The sequence below is a fragment of the Callorhinus ursinus genome, unplaced genomic scaffold, assembly GCF_003265705.2.
Source record: "Callorhinus ursinus isolate GAN/ISIS: 27379988/994484 unplaced genomic scaffold, GSC_fseal_2.0 scaffold19, whole genome shotgun sequence".
In the NCBI taxonomy this organism is placed as follows: Eukaryota; Metazoa; Chordata; class Mammalia; order Carnivora; family Otariidae; genus Callorhinus; species Callorhinus ursinus.
In genome coordinates this window covers 24,549,579-24,577,224 of record NW_027397081.1, presented here as the reverse complement: position 1 = coordinate 24,577,224, position 27,646 = coordinate 24,549,579, and the positions used below count along the sequence as shown (strand labels likewise).

At 49.7% G+C, this 27,646-nt stretch overlaps 1 protein-coding gene across 3 annotated transcripts in view; it reads right to left on the bottom strand.

The window, feature by feature from the left end:
• Positions 1 to 27,646, bottom strand: part of FLI1 (Fli-1 proto-oncogene, ETS transcription factor) — a 113,801-nt gene that overhangs the window by 31,024 nt on the left and 55,131 nt on the right. For 2 of the 3 annotated variants that reach the window (XM_025894029.2, XM_073903965.1), the window contains exons 2-4: positions 21,066 to 21,277; positions 11,829 to 11,983; positions 7,338 to 7,541 (exon numbers count right to left, since the gene is read on the bottom strand). In XM_025894029.2, coding sequence (XP_025749814.1) covers positions 7,338 to 7,541; positions 11,829 to 11,983; positions 21,066 to 21,277 — 571 coding nt within the window. The remainder of the gene's footprint in view (positions 1 to 7,337; positions 7,542 to 11,828; positions 11,984 to 21,065; positions 21,278 to 27,646) is intronic. The other variant, XM_025894031.2, reaches the window with a different exon arrangement.

The following is a 27,646-nucleotide window of genomic DNA, read 5'->3' as shown; positions in this document are numbered from 1 at the left end:
GGGGGGTGGAACTCTGAAGGGCTTTCAAAGACCAGGGCTGGAATATGCTTTTACAGCACACGTGATAAGCCTGCCAGAGGTGCTTGAGGCTGGAGAAGTCTTTGAAAATTTTCCCTTCTCTGTGCAGACGGGTGGCTGACTTGGGTGCCAGGGCTAAGGACAGGGGATGGGCTGTCAGACGCTCCTATTTTTAGTCTCCAGTCATGGCAGGGATGCCGGAGTGGAGCTGCTTGCCGCCTCACCCAGCTGTGGGCGTTTGGTTGTGTGCCTCAGAGAAAATGTGTCCCTTCTAGGCCAGGCGACGAGGAAGGGAATTGTATAAGAATCCCCCAACTGCCCGGCACCGATGACTTCTGGCTTGGGCGACTGTCACTGCTAGCCCCGAGAAAGGGGCTCCAAACAAAAAAAGAGGAGGGGTGGAGGTGGTATCGAGACCACAATACGCCAAAGTGTGGACACGTGCAGACCGTTTTAGAAATGAGCCAGTCTCGGGCGCCTGGGTGGCTCAGATGGTTAAGCGTCTGGCTTCGGCTCAGGTCATGATCCCAGGGTCTTGGGATCGAGCCCCGCATCGAGCTCCCTACTCAGTGGGGAGCCTGCTTCTCCATCTCCCTCCACCCCTCCCCCCTGCTCTGCTCTCTCTCAAATAAATAAAATCTTAAAAAAAATAGACACGAGACAGTCACGTGCATGTAATATCCCGAAAACCAGATGCATTTGGTTAGTCCAGTCTCAAAAATACCAAAGACCAAGTGAAGCCGGGACAACCTCATTTCATTATAGTTATTATGCAAATGAGAGTTGAAAGTTAGACCTGTCTCTTCCCACTGACTAGCTTTGTGACCTCCATCAATTTACCTAATCTCACTAAGCCACAGGCTCCTTATATATAAAATGGGCTAGTAACAACATCCACTTAACACGGTTGGTGCGAGGATTGAATAAAATAATACGTGTCAAGTGCTCAAAAAAGATCTTGGTTGCTAGTGAGTATGCAGTAAATGCTAGTTGTTATCATTACTATTTTTACATCCTATCTCCCACAGACACCACAATGACATACAATAAACCCTTTATAAAAGAGCTTGCTGAGCATTCATCGTGTCCTCTGGACCTGGAGTTATGAATGGGTTCTGCTGCAATAAGAAATAATCCTCCATGACTGGAAGAAGGTTAAGAAATAGAACCAAACGTTCCAAGGGAATAGAAAAATGAAAGTCTCAGGAGTAAGACCAAGAATGTCTGCCTCTCTGTCCCCGACATTCTCTCCCTCAGGCTGAAACCTCACGGCTGGAGCAAATAAAGAAAAATGATGGTCTCAGAGGAGCAAACTGCCTGAGTCATTAGTGCAGATTTAGCTGAGAGCACGAAGCTTAGATAAACCACATTTATTAAATTTTCCCCTTGCTGAAAGTTCTTCTTTGGGCACATATGAATTCCACAGGAAACTCCCAGAAAGCCAAGAGAAAGGGTCGTTTGACCCCTGTAGACCTTGCATGAAATACATATTTCATGGTAACCTAGGAAAAGGATTTTGCCCTGAAGACCGTTTTTGGTTCAAGTTTCACTCCTGGAAGGAGGGGCTGGTTAGGGGCATCTGGCCTCCTTCCCAAGGGACCAACATCCCCTTCTCTTCTCCGATTTTTATTTGACAAGTTCTTCAGGCTACAGAGGATGGCACAGCACACGCTTTTCTTACGGGAATTTGTTCTGATACAAGAAGGTCCTTCCTGGAGTCTGGCCTCCCACTCGGTGGCTTCGGGTTTTTTTCTCCCGCTTTCAGGCTCCTTCTGTGTGGGGCTCACGTGAGTCCTAATCTTTCCTGACACCATCCTATCCAAGAGAACAGGCTGTGATGGGCAGAGGGAAGCCAACACTCCTGAGTGCAGTAAGCACCAGACACTTTACGTCTATTCTCTCACTTAATCCTTACCCGAGCCCTGTGAAGCCAGTATCACGTGCTTCTCCTTTTACAAACGAGAACATCAGCATTCAGAGAAGTCAAGTAATTTGCTCAGGGTCACACAGCCAGAAAGCCCAGGAAGCAAGATTCCCATTCTTGTCTATCTGCAAAACCTGTTCTTGGTCCAGCAGACCCCGCAGTCCTCAGGCTAAATCTAACAGACAGACAAAACTCACGTATGGTGTTGGGAATCAAGACAGTGGTTACCTTTGGGGAGGAAGAAGGGGAGGTGATGGAGAAAGGGTACAAGGGGGCTTTTGATCTCTTCCTTGACCTTGACCTGGGGGTCCTCATACAAGTGAATGGATTCCCTTTGTGATAGTTCCTTGGGTTGTGCATTTATGATTCTTGCTTGACTCTGTATACTTCCATTAAAATGTGTATTTATTTGCTTATTATGCAGATACACACACACACACGCTTATATATATATATATATATATATACACACATATATATATGTGTGTCTGTATATATATTGATTTGCTAATTTGGGGCCCGGAAAAGCACGAAGTGGCCGCTGCTGAGAATGAAGTGCCCCCCCCCAGCAAGTTGAAAGCATAAGAAAAAAATAATTTTCCATTTTGGAGTCCATCCATCACTGGATATTGTATTAGGGATCTGAAAGAAGATGGAAATGAACAGAGTGAAGCTCTGCAGGTGTGAAGCAATGCCCCAACAATGGGGCTTTCTTCAGCTCTCCAGTCCCCCAGCCTAACCTGCTCTTCATCTGGGACACCTGGAGCAGGGGAGACAAGGGTCTGGCTAGTGCCAAAGCCTTTGTCTCCTGCCCTGCAGCCTACTGACTGTGGGTCTCCCTTTCTCTGGGCTGCAGTGAGCAGTGGTGGGGGGGGGCGGGGGTGGGAGGTGGGAGGAGGGAGCAGGGAAATAAGGCTCTATGTTCCAACCGTAGACCAGGCCGACTACGGAGTCCAGGGGAAATCTGGCCTTTTGTTGTGCCCAGATCCTGTGCTCTTTTACTGGTCAGACCCTGGCCTGGAAGGGATAATGCCTCACCAGCTTAATTGCCAGGACCCATCACCTTTGCCCGGCCCTCTGAGGCTGCCGGGGGGAATGCCACAGAACACAAAATGTGTTTTCCATTAAGTTTAAATTAAAAATGGGAATCAAGATAGATACCTTTTCTGCAGTCTCCCTGTCACACATATTTCTTTCTCTGGTGCCACCACGATTGAAAAACACAGGGTCTTAGTATTTTTCACAGATCAGACTCAGAAACACTTATGGAGCACAACTTTTTGTAAAATGAAAAAAGACTCTTCTTCCTTCTGCCTCTGGATGCTCCAAGCCCAGGACCTTCTGGGTTCCCAGAAACCCCAAACTCCCCCCCACCCCCGAGAATGAACTGCCAATCCGGACGGCTGTCACTTCCTCTGGGGTCCGGCCCCACTGAGCCTTGTGTTGGCCCAATCTCACTTCCCCCAGCTCTCTGAGGGTAAATACGGCTCCTGCCAACCGGGGTGTGCCCGACAGAGATACTGGCCGGGCCACCGGTCAGCTCCAGGGTGTGGGGCAGCGCCGGGAAGAGGGAAGGACAGGGTTAGTGTGGTGATAGGTTTGGCTTTAATCTGCCTCATTCCAGGAGGCCACGGGGAAGTTTCGGGAAGCTTTTATCTCTTGGTACAAATGAACACAGAACATGCTGTGGGGAAAGTGGCGCGGCCCTCCACAGGAAAGCCCCAGGGGACAGAAGGGAGCTTAGCCCGAGGTCTGTCTCGGGTCCTCTCACGTCCGAGCATGAGGCTGTGGGCCCGGCTGCAGACTGGGACTTCAGAGGCCTGGGTCTTAGCCACCCGGCTGCTCTCCTCTGGCTGTGTATGCCTTTGAACCAGTTTCTAAAGCCCTCCAGACCTCGGTTGCTTTGGCTTTAAAATGGGGATTAGACATGGTCGTCCATGTGGTGTCCACAAGGGGGCATCCTGCCCATGTGCTGTGAATGCACACCTGAGCTCTGGTGTCCCTGGGAGACTCCAGAATCATCCCAAGTACTATGGGCATCCTCCCTGGGCCCCGCCCTCACCAACCTCCTCCAGGGTGGGTGAAGTTAGAGGGCGGGTGTAGATGGTATGGCCACTCTATCTGGGACTGCTGAAAAGCCAAGGTATGGAGCATAAGCACCTCCAAAGGGGCCAGATAAATCCTAGCATGTCAGGCCATCGAGACAGGGCATAGGGGCACCCGGGACATTGCTACTTTTTCTCCACCCTGGAAAATAACATTTTAAAATTTAAGGTTGCCTCCAAGGCAACCCGAATCAATACTCAAGCACCGTTTGTGAAAGTGTGAATTGGACGCCCGAGCTTCTTATCCTACAAGGTTTCCTTTTTTCTACAGAAGTCCAGAAAGATCAGATACTCTGGAGTGACAAGAGCGCCTCCGATGTTCTTCCGTTGACTTTCCTTAGCCCTAAGCACCTCCTCCAACTGTATCGAGGACCTCGGCTCTTTTCTTTTCACCTCTTGCCAAAGTGGACGTGTTTGAACCCCAACCCCCTCTTCGACAAAAGGACAGATGACAAAGCACAAGGAATTAGCACCCCTTTCCCCTGCCTCAACTCAGCTGCCCCAGCCTCTGTCCCCAAAGCCCTGGCCTCCCTGCCTCAGCACAAAACATCCGCTGGAAGTAAGTCTGGAAAAACAATAAAGTGTTTGAAGGCAGGGAGTTCCCATCCTGAGAGCAGACAGCCCCCAGGCACATGGCCTGCTGGCAGGGGTCTCAGCTGGCTAACTACCACCCAACACAGAGGGTCCCAGAGGCTACCAGGCGAAGCTAGACATCAGTTGAAAAGAAGCATGAATCAAGTTTTTTTTTTTTTTTTTTCCCATGAAAGTGGATCATTTTAAGTCTAGGTTCCTCAAAAGGCCTTTAGACTATGACAATACTGTGCTGGGGCATGTTTTTTCCTGAACCTTCGCACAGGATTTTAATTTTTGCCTCTGCAGGCAAACATGGTTTTTATATCAATGCTCCTGGAGCACTTTATATTCAGCTGTTTCGCTCAACATTGTATCAAATATGTACTTTGTTCCATCTCCTCTCCACCCTGAAAATTTGCTCCACTCATTAGCTCTTCTCTGGAAACTTCATATTTTTATTGCTCTGGGGCATCTTCCTCAATATCTACAAATATTTTTTTTTAAAAAGAAAGAAGGAAAGCTGCAGCAACGCATACTTTTTATTGCCCTGTGGCCTGTGCCTCCGAAACACCAATCCTCCGGCCTCCACTGCTTCACCACCTGCTCACACTCCTTTGCCCTTTAGTTACCTGTACCCCTCCGTCATGGTTACACGGACCCCCCTATCAAATGAGTAGGCCTTTGGGGCAGGTACTTGTCTCACTTCAGGGTCTGTGGCTTGGATTCTTCGGTGGCAGGAAATCCTAGCTGGGACTTGGGGGGTTTATGGACCTGCCAGAAAGCAGGCCTGGGAAATCACATGGCATGAATGGCTTTCCAGCACGTGAAGTCAGAATGTGCTCGAACATCTCCCCAACAAAGGTATCTGCCATGGAACCCCAAATTACTGGTCCCTTAAAGTGTTTGGACATGCTGTCCCTGCTGCTGCTGGTCCTCTCTTCTCCCACAAAGGAGGTAAAGGGGCCAGTGATTCTGGACCACCGATGCCTGAAGAAGCCGAAAGGCAGGCTTCATGGGCATTCTTGCTCTGCCGGTCTCTGCTTCTCTTGCTCATTCCCACCCCCCGCCCTGCCTGGCTAGCATCGTGGCAGGACTCTGTGCAAAGAATCTTTTTTAAAAAAATGCTGTAAACACTTGAAAGCTGAGAAATACTGATCATTAGAAAATGTTAATTCTCCCAAGCTCAGGAAAAACTGGGTAGAGAATCGTCCCCTTTTCTGAACTTGTTTCTTGGGCTGACCTCATGTTGCAGCAAGACTCAGACATGAGGTAACTGCTCTGGTGTTAACATATACTGCATCATCCACACTCTCTCACTGGTTACCAGACGCCTCAGAGAGGTGACCAGAGAGCCCAGAGGCACCAGTGGAAACTTCCAAAGGCATTTTTAAAATTTTTAAATTTTATAACCAGCGTGTGTTGCTCCCACATCATGCACTGTTGTAGAATAAGGCAGAAGGTTACAGAGATGGTGACTCTGAAGACCCACTGAAAGATGGGAAGTGAAAGAAGAACTAACCAACCCAGAGCCCAGGAGGCCAGGAAAGCAGCCCTTAGGCAGCATCCAAAGATCTCAGCTTGGAAAGGGCTTGAAAATCATCACACTCCTTCATTCCAAAGCTTAACCCCTGCAAGATGCCAGGCAGCCTCGGCTACGGACAGCAGATACTGCATCCTGAGGTTGCCCGTCTCTCCCTGCTCAGGGCTGTTACAAAGCTTCCTTGTAGAAAGAGCCCACATCTGTTTTCCTGCAGCTTCAACTCCCTGATCTCAGTCCCATCTTTTCTGGCCGCAGACAAATCCTTCAATACTTGGGGTCATTGATATACCACTGGGCCTGGATTTCTGGTGAAGTGTCCGGGGCTGAGGTTACTAGCATGCCTGAAACAATTCTGTTCCTATCTCTGTGTATGTTTAAGACCAAATGAAATTCACATGAAATTGATGGGAGCTTGGTGTCTGAGAACCCTCATACTGGATAAATCTTTTGAGCGATGACATACTTTCTTTCATAAAATCTTGTCTGGAGCTCTTTTCCTTCTTGCTGTGCCAGAAGAAAGTGTCCCAGAGACCCTCGCACGCCCAGAGCCTCTGCTGTGCTCCCTGTTTGGCTAGCAAGGGTGTGTAGCTAGCAGCCGGCAAAGGTGGGGTTCGGGTGCGCCAGAGTGACCCCAAGAATAGGAGGAAGTTAATGTGTAAATTTTCAAAACCTTAAATCCTAAATCCAAGGATCTAGAGTTTACTGGAGGAACTTTAAATCATTGTGCAGGAAAAATCCCAGCCAGGGTATCCATCTATTTATAATTACAGGGCAAGGCAGTTTCTGGAAAGGGATTCTCATGGAAACAGAATGACTATACTCTGGCAGACCCCACTGGGTCACAGCTCCCTACTTTTTCTCTATTCCTTACTGTTTCCCTTGACACTACAGGACTGGGTCAGCCCCCTTGCAGAGCCTGTAGGAGCCAAGGTGACCTTGGCAACCTCACAGGCCCCGGAGGTGGGGCTCCTGCAGCACCTGTCCAGCCTAACCTGACTGGGGGGGGGGGGCAGGCAGGGGCAAGGAACCAGTTCCCACTTCCTGGATTGGCTGCATGGGAAGTCAGTGTTCATTTGGGGCGGGCCTTGTAGAGTCTTCTCCCAGCCCTGGGGACTGGGGTTCCACCTGCGCCCAGCACAGCGGGGCTCCCCGGCCCACACACAGACAGGACACTTACTTTCCCTGAGGTAACTGAGATGTGACAGCAGCACTTCGGTGTTGTAGAGGGAGGTGGCTCGGAGGAAGTCCTCCTTGCTCATTTTACACAGTTCCTTGCCATCCATGTTTTGGAAAAAGGACGTGTCGATCTCCATCAAGCCATACTCCTTTATCGCCCACTCCAGCCACTGCCGTACGTGCTCCTGAGTCCACAGCGTGGGGTCTGCAGGGGAGACGACCTGTTAGCAAGGGCTGGGCCGGCCAGGACTCCCTCCTCTTCACGAACGCTTGGGGAGACCCTCTCTCTCCCCCTCCCTCCCTCTCCTCCTCCCCCCAGCACCTCTCTGGCTCCCTCTCCCCCTCTGTCCCCCAGTGGGAAAGTGGGTTCCCTCCCGGATGGTTCCCGCCTAGAACTCCCATCTGGCTTCTCCACATCTGGCACTGCCTGAACCACTCAGCCCTCTGGGGAGGTTCTTAGATGTCTCCCGAGGCATCCTGACAGAACATTCTCTTTAAAGTTTTTAGAGGGCAATTAAAACCTTTGCCTGAGAAATGGTGGCATCAAAACGAAAGTATACACAGTTGCAAGGACCCAGGGACCAAAGTCTCTGGAAAGGGAAATCATCTGTATCTTAAGAACATTAGTGATTTCACGGAAGAACACGGATCTCTCTGATGGCTACAGTAAAGATCGCATATGTATACGCTTTTACTGCAATTTCATCTGTATAGTTGGAAAACCCAGCCGTGTTAGCATTTAACATAAATCCAACCTGGGTTTTTCTCCTTGTGGAGACAGCTGTGCTTAAATTTCTACCAGATCATCCCCAAAACATTTTTATGATATTGAAGTCCCCAAAGATAAGAAAAAGTATTGGAGAAAGAAAACCTTTCAGGCCTATTTAGCCTTTGAGTGAACATAAATAATGTAATGACTGAGGTCATCTCCAGCTAGGACCCTCACAGCTCCTTTTTGGCTAGGTGTGTGTGTCATGGGGTGTGTGTAATACTTTGAGTGCCAGTGATGAGTTCCAGCAAATTCCACAGCAGGTAGAGCACTTGTATCTTATCACGTAATCACAGGCTGGAAGCCATCTCTTTCCTTGGCGACCGATTGTTAGCAAATCCAATAAACATCTTAGATATGCCCATCATAAAAAAAATACCCGTCATACAAGAAAACTACCTGGCTCTTGGTCACATGAAAGATCTGTCGGTATGAATCATTTAGGCGGGAAACCACATACTTAAGCAACAGATTTTGTGGTGGTAGTTAAAGGAATCATGGGTGGAGGGAAACAGTGTGAACTTGGAGAGTCTCAGAAGGCTTCCTGGAGGAGGGGAGGAGACTTGACATTGTAGGTCTGCTGTCAGCCCCCGGCTTCTACTGGGCCTGCTTTATTAGCATGTTTACTTGGTAGGAGTATCTATGCTGCTTCTCAACCTCCTCACCCTCCCATTCTAAGAGTCTGTGAAGGTTCTTGGCAAAAATGGGGACCAGGTTTGAATGATTAGGAGTGACCATGGGAAAGGAAGCAAGGTTCTGTTGCCTTCCTCACACCAGATGCAAATTCTGCAGCACTTTTACTCAGAGCTTCTGCTGATTGCCCTCGTTTGCCATGGGTTCTCCATTCCTCCTTGGTTTTTATATGTGAGTATGTGGGTGGCCGGGGCTGAGTCCGCTTTGCAAAGCGCCCAGCCTCCGCCCAGGTGCGGGAGTGGGGTTGCCATATTGGTGCTGGAGGTAGAGGAGCTGGCCAGAGAGGAGAGAGTAGAATTTGGAGTTATGGGTCACAGGCTGCTGTGACCCCAGATTTGGGGTACCTACTATGTGCAGCTGCCCCACATGTCCTATTTTTCACATATCTAGAAAATCCAGCAAAATGGCTTTTATCTTCATTTTGCGATAGAAAGCGGAGTCTTGAAAAGTGCAGTCCCTAGCTCAAACTTAAGTCTTCCTAGGACTTTGCTTAGTGGATGGGGTGGGTCCCCCCGACCCGAAGCCCCTCCTCTTGCCTTTCCATGATCCTGCCTTAACTAACCTGTGAACTGTTCTGCTATTATGCCAAATAACAGAGCTCCTTCTAACGGTTCGTTGTATATTGTACAAGTTCAAGTCCGTATGTCTCTCTCTCGCTCGCTCTCTCTCTCAGATAAATTTCTTGGTTTGTTTTCCTCTTTTACTCTCCAGAAACAATTAGGCACGGACCATTGGTAAATGGAAATATTTTGCACCATTTCAGAATTCTAAAGAAAAATGGCACAGGTGGGGCTTGGGTTACACAGCATTTTATTTCATCTGATCTCCTGTGCTTCTCCTAATTCCTCACTTTTAGTATTCGAGGCCTCAAATTCAATTTTACACCATATATTTAATTGATTTTATTATTTCCTCTCTTGCTTTGGGCTCTATCACAATATTATTTCTCTCCCTTTACAGCACAATGAATTATAAATCTTCCACTCTGGATCATGCTAAACTCTTCCAAATGTATTTCCTGGATGATTTAGTCCTAGTTTCTTCCCATCTGAACCTGAAACTGGTGATTAACCAGGGCCCTCGTTTATACTTGTCTTAAAAATCCCACCATAAATTCAATCAGTTGTTCCACAAATGTTTTATTGCCTTGATTTGTGGACTCACCCAAATGAGACTTTCCCTCCTATCCAGGAGGCTGGCCTGGAGGAATCCAAAACGTCTAAGGATAATGTTTAAAGATCTCACCAGAGGTAAAATAATGAAGTAAATCCATAGCTAGTGAATTCATGACAAGAAATGCTTTAAAAACCCTGTGGTATGAATTTACACTTTCATCACGATTACTGCTGTGGTTACCTTGGTCCACTGAGGACTGACATTTTGATATTTCGATACCAGTTCAGAGTTGAAGGGTCAACTGAGCATTCTGGCCATGTTCGCCCCCTCTCACCTCCCAAAAGTGACTGCAGAAATGAGATGGTTATCGACATTTGGTTCAGAGACAATCTCTGATCCCCTAAGTCTTCGGTGCTCAAGACTGCCTTCCCATGCTGGCCACGGTTGGGGTGAAGCAGGGCAGCTTGATGCCAGGTGAGCAAAGGCCTGGTGAGGTTTGGCTCTGCTTAGGGAACAACAGGGAAGTTCCCACCATGTCAGCTCTACTATTGTTTCATCGTTTGCTTTTTTGATGAGAAGGGAGAAACATGGTTTGCTTGGACCTTACCAATGCACCTGAGCTAAACTTTCCTGCTGTCCTGAAGGAGGGAGGAGATCAAACGTTAAATGGTAGAAGTAATGGAATGTAGAGAAAGCAGTTCATATGGTGCCTGGCACCTGCAAAGCGCTCAGAGAATGGGAGTTACTCTTCCTCTTCCTTTGTGAGGTCACACGCTTGTGGAAGAAGGAAATTCAAACTCCTTTGCGAACAGTTTTCAAGTCCTACAGGGCACTGTAGGAAGAGGCCCCGTTAGCCCAGGTTCTCCTGCCTCACTGGCTCTCACACCTCACACCCCCCGCCCCCACCATCTTGCATTTGGCCCAGAGCGCAGGGATGCGGCCGTGGTCCTCACAGATGGTGAGACACAGCTTGCCCTGGAAAATAAATACAAAAGGGCATCGGGAGGAGAGGCTCGTTACAAAACCATGCCTTCCAGACCAATAAGCAAATTCCTTTGCATTACCTCAAAGAGATAGCTAATCCTTTGCCCTCAGACACAACTGCATTTACACTTTTCCAAATGGAAGGGGTTTTGCCTTTTTGGTCATGTTATTCTGGTAAGATTAGTTGTAATCCCTGCCCTGTAATTCACTTTGCTTAAGATTTAGACGTTCTTGCTCCTTCCACCTGGCACCAACTCTACATGTTGTAGTTTTCAAACCCCCTTTCTGACCAGGCTGCTAAGCTGGCTGCTCTGGCCGAGGTGGAGCGTCCAGCCAGGGGACTGAAGGCTTGAACAATGATTTTATTTTCTGTAACCAACAGCACCAATACCTAGGACAAATAGGCTATTTTTACATAATGACCTAACTCGCTGCACACGTTAAGGCGCTTCATTTGTTAAATATAGTTATTTCTATTTTGAAACTGAAAGAACTGGTTGTAATTTTGGAAAGGTGGGACGCCAGGGTGTATGCCAGGATGCCAGAAGTACATGCCTGATGGACACGACAGACCTCTGGAGCCACCCTTCTCCTTCAAGGCGAGGGTGGGCCCGTCGGGAGTTCCTGGGACTCCTTTTGGATTCAGACGGCCTTGTCTCTGCCCCTTTTGCAGGCCTCATGCTGGGGGACCAGGTCCCCGGGGGAGAGTCTGTGCTGTGACCTGTTTGAGGGTGCTGGTGACCTAGGGGATGCTATCTTGAAGGACAGTTGGAAGGAAGTGAGAAATGCAGCTTTCCTAAGTAGGCATTTCCATAGGGAAGAGGGTACCAGGTAAAGGTCTAGATGCCCACTGGACAAGCCTGCCCTCCAACTCCTAGCACAGAAAAGGGAGGACACGGATGCCAGCCGGCAGCCTGGTTCCCAAAGTACCTGCGGGGACGATGACTCTCCTCTCGTTGGTGGTCATGTTCGGAGGAGGGGGGCCGTTCTTCTCGTCCATGTAGCTGTTGTAGTTCATGGCGTTGGGCTCGTTTCCACCAACTAGCTTGCTGCATTTGCTAACACTGCAGTCCACCGGAGACTCCCTGGAGTGAGAGAACACAAAGCCCAGAGGAAGTCATCACTGCAGCTTCCATCAGCCCAGCGTGGGCAGACAACCGTGGCGCCGTGTCCCAGCCCCACGTGGTGTAACGCCGCCGCCACTGCCGCCTTACTTCTCTCCTCCATGCTGCCACCAGAGTCGTCTTCGAATCCCAGCCCAGTCCTATAATTACGGTACTTAAAAACTTTTGGCAAATCCTCACTGGCCTCGGACTACAGTCTGGACTTCTTAGGATGGTGCTGCAACCCTCCCAATCTGACTGTGGCTGACATTTTTAGCCTTGTCGCCAGGCAAGCTGCACTCCAGCCGCATGTGCCCCCGCCCGGCCCCCAGGTGGCCCCCAGGTAGGCCTCCGCACCCCGCACGGTGCTCTGTCTGCCTTGGTTCTAGCACTAGTCACTCCGTGGGATCATTAGCGGGGTGGGAGCTTTTCCCCTGGCTGGATTGGGAGTTTCTGAGAGGTTGACATTCCTTTCTCCTTTAAACCTCAAGATGTTAGGTAGAGCCTTCCAGAGCAGATGAGTGATCGATGTTTTCTGAGTGGACTCTATCTATTGCATGTATATGATTTTAATGCATTTCTCGTACACTGTTCTATCTGAACTTCCCAATACCCCTCCAAGGTAGCCATGGCAAGAGTTCCTATCTCCACTTTATGGTTAAGGAAACTGAGAGGTGAGGTGACTGGCCCAGGGTCACCGAGCTAGTAAAAGTGGACACAGGACTCAGGTCTTTGGTGTTAAGCTTTCCTATCAAAACACACATGCAGGCATGCCTGGCTGGCTCAGCTGGTAGAGCATGTGACTCTTGATTTTGGGGTCCTGAGTTTGAGCCCCACATTGGGCAGAGAGTTTACTTTAAAACACACACATACACATGCATGCACGCCCACAAACGAGCTGGTTGCCGCATGAAGAAGGAATAGAATTCAAGAACTTCAACCTGATAGGTTGTGGCCCTGGTGGCAGGTTGCAGCTCTGGCCACCACGCTCACAGAAGAACCATAAGGAAGTACAGAAGGGAAAAATCATCCAACCCAGCCTTGATGTCCATAGCCCAGTTGGAGGCTGCTCCCTGGCATCAGCCCAGCCTTGAGCAGCTGTCTGGAGATCTAAGCTGACACCCCACTTGTGGCCCCCCAGAGCCCGGGGGTAGGCTGGCAGAATGCTCCACACCGCCCCCCCCAAGCCCAGCGTCATGGTCCCCGCCCCCTCCCATCATGCCCAGGAGAAGCGCCATCCCACCTTGCCCCAGCTTCCGTTCAGCCACTGCAGCTGGGGACAACTGGAAGGCCCCGGAGAGGCTGCTGCCGCAGTTACACAGTGCAGGAAGCATCAGACCTGGGACACAGCCAGTTCTCTCAAGAGCTCCAAACCAGGCCTTTCAGACCAAGGAGTTCAGATAAGGTTCAGATTACAGCGGCCCAACCTTGGGCCGCAGAAAGACTCCAGGCTTTCCAAAGGCCTGGCCGCTGCTCTCCTTACTCTGCCCTGGGCAGGGACCAACCATCCTGAGGACTTAAGGAACCAGGTTGTGCCAGAAGGGCCTTGCCCATCCCGCGGCTGGTGGCCACACCTCCAGAGGCAGGGAGGGCAGTCCAGATCTCAGAGGAAAGGAAGAACAGCCCCGGCGGGGGTGGGGGAGGGTGCGGGGGGGTGCTCAGGCAGGGCAGGGGGGCCAGAGCACATTCAATAAAGACAATTAAATGAATTTGTTTCTTAATCTGAAAGGAAAAAAATATTGAAGATCACTTATCATAGCTGGGAGATAAATGGTCCACTGAGATATTAGAAGTCAGACGGTAATTTTTTCCTGATGTCTTACAGAGGGGAACATGGGCTGAAAATGAAAATAAGATGTATAACTTACACATGTTAGAATTTAAGGTTTTACTATTCGCCTACTGTTTTTCCAGGCAGAGAACCAAGAACCAGCCGTCAGAGCCCCAGATTGTTGAAGGTTTAATGTCCCCATGGCAGTCTGAGGGGAGGCAGTAGCACATCAGGGCTTTTCACCAGTTTGGCCCTCTGGCTTCTGCTGTTGAAGGCCTTGGCCGGCCGTGAAGCCAGCCCAGGAAGACCCTGGTGCTGCGTCCGAGCTGAGCCCGCGCCCCCGCGCGCCGTGCCCCCCGCCCTCCTCCCGGCCAACCGCACGCGAGCCCACGCACCCATGCGTGCACGCCCACGCAGACACGGGCACACCCCCGACACATGCACGCGCGCGCGCGTGCACACACAACCGACACACACACACACACACACACACCCACCCCTGGCAGCCTTTCCCAACATCCTTGTCCATTGTGAAACAGCCCAAGGGCAGCAGGAGTCTGAGGATTAAGTTGGCTTTCCACCAAGGGAGCAGCGCTTTCATTGGCTGGAACCCCCGCGGCGGAGGGTGGGGTGGCCCGAGCACACACTTCCTCTGGCGGATGCCGGAGTGCAAGGGCCGTGGGCAGGGGCGAGAAAATTCTCAGAAAGGAGAGCAACGTCCAACGGGGGCCGGGCGTGACGGGAGAGGGGGTGCTGCTGCTCGGCAGCCTGCGCTCGCCGTGAGGAACATCAAGGAGTTGAGGTTTGGGAAATGATTTCCCGTGTCGGCTGGGCCTCTGGAGGTTGCTGAGCCGAAAACTGACCTCTCGCCGTGCAGAGGTGAAAAGTCAGAGCCTCAGAAATTGCCGAAGTGGGGCGACCCTTTATGCCATGGAGCGGGCACGGCCTCCCTACTCTATTGTGGCCGCCCCAGGCCCCCTTGTCTCCTGTCCCAGGGCTCTCAGCTGCCTGTGGGCCCCAGGACGGGGTCAGGCCTTGGTGCCAGGAAGAGAGAGAAATAAGTTTGAAAAGAGGAAACATTTGGTAAAAGCCACCTGGTCTGGGACGGGGTAAGAAGAGGAGCCATGAGCACCAAGGTGGGATGGGCACCTGCCGGGGGGAGGTGGGCGCCCAGGTCACGGGATCGGCGGGGTCCCGGAGGAGGACATCAGAACCACCGTCGGGACCAGGGTTCTCTTGCTGGGGTGAGCCCTGGGGGCTGTACGGGAGTGGGAACCTCCTCATTTCCTATCCCACAGAAGTTCTCATCTTTCTGCTTCCTCCTGTCTCCTTCCTCCAGCACCCCAGCACAGCTCCTACTCCCCAGCTGTGCAAGGTGATGCGTCCGGACGCCCACTCTTGGGTGCTCCTCCTCTGGAATAAGGCCCTGTCCTCGCTCCCAGTCCCCTCCGCCAGGGGTGCCCTCAGAGAAGCCTGGCACCACCCTGGACCATCACACTTGCCCAGGCTGGCCCTCCCCTGACTGCGCAGGGAGAAAAGGAAGGAAAGCCGTACCTTTACCGCCGGCCTGCCGCCCTCCCCTCTTGGCAAGCTCTTGGGCGCTGTGCCTCCAGCAGACAGCAAACGCCTGACGTGCAGCCCTGGGGCTTGACAGCTATGCTAAGGGTGGGTACAGGTGAAGCACAGCCTAAAGGCTGCTCTTTAATGAGGCAGCTGGCCCTGTGAAGAGGCCCAATGAAAACAAGAGGGGGGGCGAGGGGGAGCACGGACGGAGGGGAAGAGGTTCTGCCATTCAGCTTACCCGCACTCCTGCTAATTTGTATTGAGACCTGCACTTACAGCTAGCATGAGGTTGGGGCCCACAGGCAGCTGAGAGCCCTGGGACAGGAGACAAGAGGGCCTGGGGCGGCCACAATAGAGCAGGGAGGCCGTGCCCGCTCCAAGCGTGGGACTCAGAGCATCTCCATCTCGGCAACAGAAAAGCCATGGCAGGAGAGGCCCCAGCAAAGGTGACATGGACCCTGCAACCTTCTCCTTTAGTTTCACCATGGGACAGGAGCTCTTTATTCTTCGCCTTCTATCTTTGTATGGTCAGTGAACGCTGCTTTAAAAACCCTGCCAGTGATTTGCCAAGGGTGCCTTGCAACGTGTTAAGCAATTTAAAACAAGGTGAGAATGCTTGGGTATTTGGGTGAGAGAAGATTTCAAAGACTCCTCCGGAAGATGACCCCTTTAGCCTGTAACAGACGCCTTCTCTACCTTCCCACTCAGCCCCGAGCAACTCAGAGGGCACCACCCCGAGCCACAAGTGTGCAGCCCAGGCTCGTGGCCAGTGGATTCTCTGTAGTCACATAGCTCATGCGAGGTCCCAGAGGCCACCCAAGCCAAACAGTCGCCTTAGGACCTATCATGTGTGTCTTCTATGCGGTGTGCACACTATGCACCATTAAGCGATCCGTGTTGTCTTTAGGATTTCTGTAGGAGCCATGCCTAGATGTGTGCCTTGTTGTTTTTAAAAAGGAATACTCAATAAGTGAGAAGCAAATTTCAAGGAAAGGAAAGCAAAGCACCCATAATCTAGCCCTTCGCCCTAACCCCATAGCTGTTTTCACCTCCATACATAGTAGGTGCTCATAGCTTCTCCAGAAGCCTGAGGACAGCTTCCCGCCCAGCTTATGGGACATGCTCCATACTGCAAGGTTCAGAACCAAAGGAAGCACCTGAGAAAGCAGCTCAGCAGTCTTAGAGGCAGAAGTTACAGCGTGTGCGAGGTTGATCTTCCTGTAGATGGAATGTGAAGTCTCCATGTGTCTCCTAGGAGCATCCAGAGCCCACTGGCCAGTGCTGGGGGTGTCGGGGTAGACTAACGCCGACTCAGGTCCCGCATGCCAGGAACACAAGGCAAGCAGGTCTTTGCATTCCCCTCCCCTCCATAAAATAATACTCTTTCCCTCATGGGATGTTTTTCCCCCCGATCCCCAAGGTTGAGGCAGGATGCAGCTAAGAGTTATTTGCAGACCACAGCCCGGGGTCAAGTTGCTGAAGTTTACATACATCACAGAAGCTGCGGGCCTTGCTGTTCCAAGAACAACTCATCCTAACAGATTCAACCAAGACAGGAAGATATGGAGAAAGAGCTAACCTCCCACAACATGGGCCAGCTAGGCTTTCCCTGAGCTCCCCAGACCTCAGTTTCTCCACGTGACCCCATGCCCCTGGTCCAAATGACTTAATAGTGGGATAAAAAGCAAGAGGGGCATTGTAGCTTTAGGCACAGAGAATACCTCCTCCAGAGACACAATACCTATGGAGTCTCCAGGAAGCATGAAGTAACTCAGAAACCCAAGGGGGATGGTCCAAAGCATTCTGGTCCAGCGCTATCCCGTGGTACAATGTGAGCCACATATATAATTTTCAACTTTTTAGTAGCCACATTTTTAAAATGAAAAAACCAGGTGAAACGAACTTTAAAATATATTAAGATATTAACTCACGACAGCCCAAAGAAGATGATCCAAAAGAAATTATCATTCAGCCAAAAGAAATGATCATTTCAACATAATCAATATAAAAATAATTAATGAGCTACTTTACTTTTCTCCCTCATACTCTTGGAAGTCTGGTGCACATTTTGCATTTTGAGCACATGTCGGTTTTGGATTTCAAGTGCTCAAATGTAATGTGTGTGTCTGGCGGCTCCTGCATTGGATGCCACAAATCTAGTCCATGAGCTGAAAGACCCCAAATGGGATAGATACGCTGCTTTGGTTTTCTCATCTGAAGTTAGGAATTCTTGGTATTAAAGGGGTCATTTGAATAATACTCAGGGGATCGGGGAAACACTGTGTCGATGATGAGAGATTTAAATTGCCTGGCATCTTTTTCATTGTGTCCTTTCCTTTTGTGTGATCAAATAGTAGAATCTGACATAGTTCCACCCTCAGCAAAGACATTTTTCTGAAAACCCTTGTTCCCTGCTGCCCACCAGGCCAGCTTCCATGTGAGCTCTTGGAGAGTATTTATGGGGTGCTGGCAATGGCTCTGAGAGTCCACTGGATCTTTTTTGTTTCCCCAGGGTGAGACTACATCGGTCCTTCTGCGCCTACTCTGTCACCTGCGGATGGTCTGGGGCAGGACTGGCCAATCAAAAGCAGGGGCTGCTCTGTGCCACCAGAGCCACTGCCAGGTTGGGGGTTGTCAGAAACTGGACCATAAATACCACGTCTGCTCTTTGGGGGTGATCACACAGCTCTCCTCCAGCTGGCCTCTGGTGTGATGGCAGCCAGGGATGGCTGGCAAGTGGGTTCTGACTGATTTCCTTGGGGGACCCTCTTTGCCCAGGATTAGTATGTTGCAGGGGAGACAGCAGTCAGCTCATAAATGCAGCCTCCCCTGAGCACAAACGCAGGCTCTAGCTGAGGCAATGTCCGCAGACCTTGGCTGTCCTGGCTTATACACTGATGACCTATATGGTTTTGAATAAGCAGCTTCACCTTTGAGTCTGCTTAGCCATGCATCCCTTCACTTGTTAATTTCACAACTACTTACTGAGCACCTATTGTGCGCCAGGCATCGCTCAGTAGACAGAACAGGGCCCTGCCCGCATTTTAGTGAAGGCTGTGAGAAGAGCCAGGAAGAACTAAGAAGAATCTAAGCAAGGTAAAGAGGGCTGGGTGCTGTTTCAGATCCGGTGGTCAGGGAAGGCCCCTGAGAAGGTGATATTCAGGCAGAGAGCTGAAACAAGTAAGAGAGAGAGTCATAGGACTCGATGGAGTAGGAATGTTCCAGAAAGAAGGAACACAGGCACGAGACTCTGAGGCAGGAGTGTGCTTGGCATCCAGGGTCTTGTGTGGCTGATGCCGAAGGAAAGAGTGAAATAGGAGAGGTAAAAGGGGTTTTGTATGGATGGGGGGACGGGGCATGTGGAAGACTGCGGATTTTGTCACAAGAGAGTTAAATATTCTGAAAGGTTGACTCTAGCCACTGTCTGAAGAACAGCCTTCAGGAAGGCAAGCAGAAGTGGGGCAAACAGGGCGCTACTGGGGTGGCCTAGCAGGACAGATGCTACTGGTCTGGGTCGGGGTGAGGCTACAAGAGTGGTTGGGATTCAGACTACAACAGACCAAAGACGTTCCAAGCGTGGAATCTGGATTTTCAATAAGCATCAGGAAGGTCCATCCAGTGGTTGGGCCAGTTTGGGAGGTACTGCCAGGTTGCGGGTTGTCAGAAACGGGACCATGAACCCCAAGAGCACAATGTACAGGCAGAGAGGGAGGGGGCAGAAGGAGCCTCACAGGCCAGGAATCAGAAGGCCTGGCTCTGGTGCCAGTTTTGCCTCCTCTAAATCCTTGGACAAGGCATCAACCCCCCCCCGCCCCCCCAAAGCCCAATCTGCCTTTAAATGTCAAAATGTAATTGCAACATTTATCTCCTAGCCTCGTGGTGGGGAGCAAATGATAAGATAATATGGAAAAAGTATTTAACAAACTATACCCACCCCTGACACAGTGAGGAGCTCATTATCTTTATTATCTATGTGGAGAGATGCTCTTGTGAGGGGCTCCTGGTTTAGAACCTCTGAGCCTTCCTAAAATGCTAGACTCTGGGATGGGGGTTGGGATCCCAGTGGCTGGTTCTGGTTAGTGGGACTGAAAAGTGTAGGGCTGGGTGTTCCCACAGGCAGGTCTGAGACCGGCGGTTGTCTGGGGGAGGTCTCCTTCCCAGCTGCACGCTCGCCCCCTTCTCTCTCCTTCTCTAGCCTTGTTTCCTGAGTGACCTCATCCCCTCTTAGTGACAATTCTTTAGAGATGATGCCCAAACCTGTGTTCCAGCCCCCAAATATTACCTCAGCCTTAGTTTCCAACGCCCAGCAGACATTTTTATCTGGATGTTCTACTGATTGCTCACAGGAATCTCAGAGGGAACATTGACATCTCTTCTCAAAGCATTTCCTTTCCTACCTCCCATGCCTAACGGCACCGTCCTTGCTAAAAACAGGGAAACTCCAGCCATTTTTTAATTCTTTCCTCTCATATACCCTCTGTCTCCCAAAATAGGCTTCAATATGTGTCCACCTCAGCCCCGCTCATTATCCCTTTGATTTGTCCTTCCTGTAGCTATCCCTTTTGATTTCCCCAATCATTACCATCACTCGAATTCAGAACGGGATCATTTCTTACCGGGATATTTCACTAACTTCTTATCTTTCTGACGCTCCCTTCCTTCCCCACGCTCTGTATACAATGATTGTCAGCTCTGGAAATCAAGCTCTGAAGATGTTACATGTCAAGCCTGCAAAGTCGGTATCTGCATATGTAATAAATTCTGCATTTTCTTAGTGTGCCATTCAGGGCCCTCCCTTAATTTTCATTTTTTTCTCCTTGTGCCGTAAGGCCCATTGGCTGGCCTGATAGTTCATGAATGAGACTAATGTTTTCTCTCTTTTAAACCTTTGCTCAGGATGATTGTTATCACTATCGAGCACCTTCTGAGTCCTAGGCACTGTCCCGGGTCCTTCCTCCACAGCATCACAGTTAACCATCTACACAAGCCTATGAAGAAGCACATTCTGCTGTCCCGGTTCCGAAAGGAGGAAGCTGGTGCTCAGACAGCTAGGTAGCTCGTCCAAGGGCAGAGCCGGGAATGAAACTTGGGCTACCCGTCCCCCAGGTGTGCCCTTCCTTGCTCCTTTGAATCTTCTCTCCCCGGGCTCTCCTCCCTGCATTTCCACAAGGGAAGTCTTCCCGCCCTGGGCACCACCAAGTTCTATCTAATAGTCCTCCCTGGCACAGTGAGCGCCGGATGCACTCACCTTTATCATCACTTCTGGACTTTTACTGCAAGAATGTTTTGGTCATCTCTGAGACCCACCCAGAGAGGTCAAATATCTTCGACAGGGCAAGGGACAGTATGTTCTCACTGAGTTATCCTCAAGAGGGACTCTACCTGGACCTGACACAAGAGAGTGTCTGCACTGGGTCATGAGCCTGACTCTGACCTGGCCTTTGAGGGCTGTACCAAGGCTCAGAGGGCTAGGTGGGCTTCCTGGCCCTGCTCCACCCACAGCCCTCCGTTGTCTCGCCCTCTTTTGTCTCAGCTCTCTAGTGACTGACTCAGGCTCCCCGGCCCAGCACCAGAGCCCCACCTGCTGCAGGCACCCTAAGCGCCAGAAGCTGCTTAGGTCAGATCTGCTCAACTCAGACCCCTGGGGAGCGTGCCTCAAGCCTCCACCAGCCCTGCACCTGGCAGCCGGCTGTGCCTACCCCTAGAGCAGTGCAGGCCTGGCGGGCTTACCTGGATCCATTCATGTGGTCATACTCCCGCTTGACATTGACCCTCACCGGCTGATTAATCCACTCTTGCTGCGGTGGGAGGGGGTTGATTTTGTGGGGCTGGCCATAGTCAGGGCTCCCTGAGGCGGTCATGTCGGCCTTGGGGAGATGGGCCGCCGCTCCGTAGGCAGAGTCGAAGAGGGACTGGTCGTCGCTCACCACTGACAGAGCCTCCTGGAGGGTCAGAGAAGGAGACCGAAAGCCCAGTGTCAGTTCATCCCGTGTCACTCTTCACCTACTCTCCTTCTGAGCTGGCAGGGTGGCCCAGGGCTACCCCAGGGGGCGGTCCAGATTGTTGATCGACTCACACTCTGGGAGGCAAGTTTACCCTTATGCAAACTCAATGGGTTTTTTGCAGGTTACCCTGGGTGAGGAGGGATTTGGGACAGTGGGATGGGGATGGGGAAGCTGACGGAGCATGTTCCCTATTGGGTCTGTAGAGCGGAGCATGGGGAACAGGAGACCATGAGGAGTGGTTACCCAGGGCGCATGTGCAGCGTTCTGATGGAGCTTGAGCGCTGGGCTCTTTCAGGCCTCAGCAGAAACGCCCCTGACTAGCCGGGCGGAGCTGTCACGCTGGAAGGGGATATGAAAGTGAGCATTTATTTTATACGTGAGGCCAGTGAGACCCACCCAGAGAGGTTAAACATCCAGCTCAGGGTCACACAAGGGAAGGGTGGGGCCCAGAGCTGTGGTTGCCTCTAATTTCAGTTTCCTTATCTGTAAACAGGAATAAGAATAGCTTTTTCAGAGCTGATAGGTGGGCTAAATGAGAAAAATCTTGGTACAGGTGTCTAGCTTGAAGAAATGCCCAGCAGTTTTCATACGGGTTCTCCAGGATGTGCTGGTGCATCTTACACGGCCGTGACTCAGTTGGGAGGCTGCCTGCCTCCTGGGGACCTTGCTCTGTCATGCTCTCTTGCCTGACTCCTGAAGATGAGAGCTTCCTGTCTAAATTCTGATGATTCAGCTTGCCTAGAAACAAGGGCAGAATGTCAGCTCTGTGGATGGGGGAGTCCCTACGTAAGACCCTCAGTCTGCCCACTCATACTGTCCCATCCCCTGGTGCAAGTCTGGCTTGTGGAGAGATCTGGATGGAAGAAAGGAAGCCTTGCACCTGGCAGAGATCTCCTCCCCGCCAAAGCACCATAATAAGATGCTCCCACTATTCTAACCCCCATCAAATCACAGAGGCCCCGGATCACAGACTGGGGCATGATGTTCCCTATATCACATAATCACACCAAAGTAAGTTGTCTGCTTTTCAGAAAAGAAGGGAGCAATCTATAACCCAGAATCAATTTATAATCTATGTAATCTATAATTATACAATCTATCATTGTGAAGATGAGATGGAATATTGTATGGAAATGCTTAGAACAGTCTCTGGCACCTAGTGCCGCCTGATAAATGTCAGCTATGATGATTCCTAGTGCTCGAGGACAGGTTCTCTTAGGCTACTTGTTAGGGGCTGAATTGTTCCCTTAAATTCACATGTTAAAGCCCTAATTCCAATTCCTCAGAATCTGATGTATTTGGAGAAAGGGCCTTTAAAGAGGTGATTCAGTTGATGTGAGGCTCCTCGGGTGGGCCCTAATCCCATCTGACTGGTATCCTTATAAGAAGAGGATATCTGGACACATCAGATGGGAGAGGCAGCAAGCCATCTGCAGCCAAGGAGAAGAGCCCTCAGAGCCCACCAGCACCCTGACCTTGGACTGCCAGCCTCCAGAACTGTGAGTAAATAAATTTCTGTTGCTTAAGCCACCCAGTCTCTGGTACTTTGTTATGGTGGCCTGAATACACCACCTTTACTTAAGCCCTCCCAATATCTGTAAAATTACAATTTGCTCCACCAGCTAACCATTGCTGTTTCTCCCAGGGCCATTCGCAACCCTGGCAGGAGGACAGCCAGATTTCAAAGAAAAAGGTTCTTCTGTGGCTGCTTCCGGCTGAGATCAGGGAAGAATTACTGGAACCTACTCCAGGAAGTCTGCTCCTGCCCCAGAAGGCTTTGGATCATATAGATATGGCCAGAGATGGCAATTTCCAAGCTGAGCTGCCTGCACAATATTGAAAGGCTCACATGCCCCAACCAAGTGGGTATCCCTTGATCCCGACCTAAAATATGCTGGAATCCTTCTTCATTTTCCACCTAGTGCCCTTGTTTATGCTCAGAGGAAAGCTGGGCTTCCTGGAACCACTGTCTTTTGGTTATTAGACCCATTCTCCATGTCAGTTAGGGAGCAGACCTGGCTCCATATCCCAAATCAGTTTTGAGTTGCCATCCAGGCCCTCGGTGTTACAATTCCAAGTTGAAAAACATGACATTGTAACCGTCCAGAGAGTTGAGCTTGAGTCCCTGAAATTCTGGGGGTTCTACACTAGGAGCAGAGATGCATTACCCCCTAGGACCTATAAGTGCACTTTTGCTGATAAAGGGGAACACTCACCAGTTCGGCTACAAAAAGAGACGATGTACGTGTAAGGAATCGGGTATCGTCTTCTACTATGGAGAGGGCCTTTATGCTTGGTCAATCATGCACAAATCTTGGAGTTTCCAATTAAAGAATTTCTTATCTCCCTTCCTCTAGGTTAGGAGAAAAGATGGTGGAATAATGGAAGGAAAGAGGCAGGACTGGGGATAATGATGCTCCGGGGAAGCAGGAAAGATCCCTCCCCTCATTATCCCCAAAGAGAGTGGGCCAGGAAACAAGAGAAGGCAGGGTTTCAAGTCCAAGGGGACCAAACAGGTGGCAAAACCAAGGTTCACAGCAACAGAAAACAGATGAGACAAAGCAGGGGTGCTGGTGGCAGACCACGGAGAGGCTTCTTAGGGAAATGAGAATGAAGAGCTTACAGGACAAAGGGTAGGGGTATAAAGGGCACAAAACCTGTTTGAACTCATTTTGGAATGTAGTTCACAATCAAAGGAAACCCTTTAGCCAAGTGGCAACATCAAGGAGGAGAGATTCCTGATTTCCTCCGGAACGTCACTGGTTCCTCCTGCCAACTAGTCTTCGTCCAGCAGTCCAGGCACGGGTGCTTCCTTGCCTTTCTCTGTCAGACTCTTTCCTCTCTGACAACACGCTTGCACACTCTGCCCTCATGCAGCCCACCGTGCACATCCCCTGGTCAGCTGGAGCTCCCTTGAAAGTTGTAAATACATCCTGCCACGACCCTGGCTCAACTGCCTCGAGAGCTCTCTCGATGTCGGCTGCAGCAATCTACTCTCATCTGCTTGTGTTCCCACAACTCAGTTTTACCCCAGCAGCCCCGCTTAGGTGTCACGACCCCCCAACTGCCACAATTCCTGCCCGAAGCTAACTGTCCCCACTGTTCCCCTCAGCGGGCCCTGCTCACGTACGCTTTGTCAGCCCCTGTGTTGTGGGCACCCTTTCTTTGTCCTTTCCACCTGCACGCACGTCTGATGCTTCCCATTTTCTAAGGTAAATGAGATCTTTGTCACCCCATGAAACCCTCCCTGATAATTCCTTCTGACTCATTTGAGCTTTTAAAAGCCCAGTGAGAAGGGGCGGCTGGGTGGCTCAGTTGGTTAAGCATCTGCCTTTGCTCAGGTCACGATCCCGGGGTCCTGGGATCGAGCCCCGAATTGGACACCCTATTCAGCGGGCAGTCTGCTTCTCCCTCTTCCTCCCTCCCCCTTGCTCATGCTCACTCTCTCTCTCAAATAAATAAATAAAATCTTAAAAAAAAAAAGCCCAGTGAGAATACTGCTCAGGTAGGTGTGTGCACGCACACACACACACACACATACACACACACACACACATTTTCTCTCTTTTCTATTTCCAGTCATTGATAGAAAAGGGCTTTATTTTTTTTTCTTATAACAATATGGAGAAAAGAATTTGTGGTTGAGGGAGGCTGGGAAGAGAGAGAAGATGAAGGAGAATGACTCTGTGTTTAGCTTGCTGGACTGAATTAAGAAACTTAATAAGAGCAGGATGCCAGAGATGAGAGCCCCTAGGTGGGAATAATAGATCTGGGCAGCCAAACAAGCTGATTGAAGACCCTGGTGAAAACTTAAAGTTGGGGAGGAGAACATTCTCACCATCTCTGAAAGGAAATAACACCCCTCTTGCCATTCAAGGCTGAGAGCTATAGGAGCATCCCAAGACCACACCCCAGGCAAGTATGCTTCTGTCTTGAAGATGGGGAGCCTTCTCTAAATAGCTTTGGTGGCCGTGGGCACAGTGAAGGGGGACAGGCCTAGAGGAAAAGGCAAACGGGGAACACAGCGCTGAGTATCTGTGGCTGACAGACTTGTGTGAGAGCATCATGTTACTGCTGGGGACTCATGGGGGCCACTGGAAGGGTGGGTAACAGATATGGGTGTAGGCACCAAGGTACTGCTTTTATCATGTGAGAAGCTATTGAGCTGGTCGACGTTTCGATCACATACTTATAGCTTTTACACATGTGCAGCTCTTACTATTTTATGTCTTATAAAGCTGTTTGCTTTTACTTAAACTCTTAAAACTTCTAAAAGTTTAAACATGAAAATCTTACTTGTACTGAAAACTCTTTACAGGAAGGACTTGTTGGTTTTCAAGAACTTTTCGCTGACGACTTGTTGATAAGAAGTTAATTTTGGGATGAGAGACTGAATTTAGAAAGACCTTCAGCATGAAATTCACCAACCATTCTCAGAGTGACTAAGTTCCTTCAGTTTGTAACGACTTCACTTTTTCTACTGACTTTGGACATGACAGAGAAGACAAGTTATTCTTTTAAAGACTGTTAAAATCCGGGTTGCTTTAGAACATGCGACATAAAAACTGACTTCAAAGTGAAAAAGACAGAAGGTATGGGCTCCCCAACCCCATGTGGCCCTCAGTTCTAAGGTTAATCCTTTGGCCTCAGAGTCATCACTGAGAAAGCAAGCCCTGGATTGGCTTAGTAATTGGGTTCTAAGAAGCATCTTTCCTTTGCTCTGCTGATTGCTGGGAGGCAAGGCCTATAATTCAGGATGCTCTGGTCCCTCAACCAATGAGTTCCTAGGCCCAGAGGGAGGCACATGGTCCCTTGACTCCAAGCACATCTGTACCCCACTTGACCCATCTGCCAGAAAGCTCAGGCAAGGTCAGCTACCTGGAGTGGCAGCTGGAGTTCTGAGCTAAGTGGTTGGCCCTATTTGCCCATAGAAATGCTGACCAAACTGTGTCAACCTTCCTTCCCATGATCCCCTGCTGGTCCAGGCAACCAGCAGAGGTATATGGCCAATGGGGCACTTATCTTGGTATGGGGCACTCCTTACCCAATTTGGTTCAGGTGCCTTTAACACATCACTTATAATATATCCCGTGGTCTCATTATTGAAAAGAGGTCATAGCAGATAATTATCATAGCATTTAGTAAATGTGAGACACTGTTTATATGAGTAGTCCAATTTAATCCTTTTGGCAATTCTATGAGGGATGCATGATAGATTATTACCTCCATTTTTTTCAGATAGGAAAATGGCTATTCAGGGAAGTGAAAGAACTCACTCAGGTCACACAGCAAGTGAGTGTGATCTGGGATTCAAATTCAAGTCTGCTGCCTGGTCACGTCCCAGGGAGACTGTGCACGCTTTGAGGACAACTCTTGAGTTCATTGTAACTTAGAGCCCAGTCTTTGGAGTTGGAGAAATACTAATTCCAATCTGAGCTCCATCAATTGCTCATTAGCGCATCACCGATTGTGATTCATGTACACTCTCTGAACTTCCTGTCCTTATCCATAGAACGCGGATAATAACAGTACCTCATCTGGTAGATTTTGAATAAAGGTAAAATGAGATAATATAAGTGAATGTCCCAAATCAAGTGTCTAAAGTTCTTAGAATATAGTAAATACTCAAATTTAAAAGCACCCCCAATGCTGAGAGATGGCATTGGGATTTTGAATAAAGGTAAAATGAGATAATATAAGTGAATGTCCCAAATCAAGTATCTAAAGTTCTTAGAATATAGTAAATACTCAAATTTAAAAGAAGCCCCAATGCTGAGAGATGGCACTGGGACCTTTGTATTGGAGTTGTGAGATGGAGCGGGGGTGCGGGGGGAGGGGGATGCAGATAAAACCAAAGATATACCTCCTTCTCCCCTGTGTGGGTTACTTCAACGGAAGTTGCTTAAGGTTCAAAATTAGCAAGTTTGGAGATAATAGTTAGATTCTGAAATGCAAATTCCATGGGTTTCTGAGAACAGAGTCTGCTTTGCTAATGTTTCCACTCTTCTTTTTTGAACCATGGATCTTGTTCCATTGCAGCCTGAAACCTCTCTTTCTGGCTTCTGAATTGAGGCTTCTAGATGGCACAGATAGCATTCTGTTAAATAGCCATGCAAGGGAGAGGAAGAGCCATTTATTGCTGAGCTAATCAAAATAGAGGTGGCCAGCATTTACTCATATTGCCATTTATACATCGTACGTGCAATAACCATCAGAAAAATGCCATGTGTATGTCTGTGAATTCACTAATAAAAAAACCTTTCTTCATTTTGGAACTTGTCATATATATATATATATATATATATA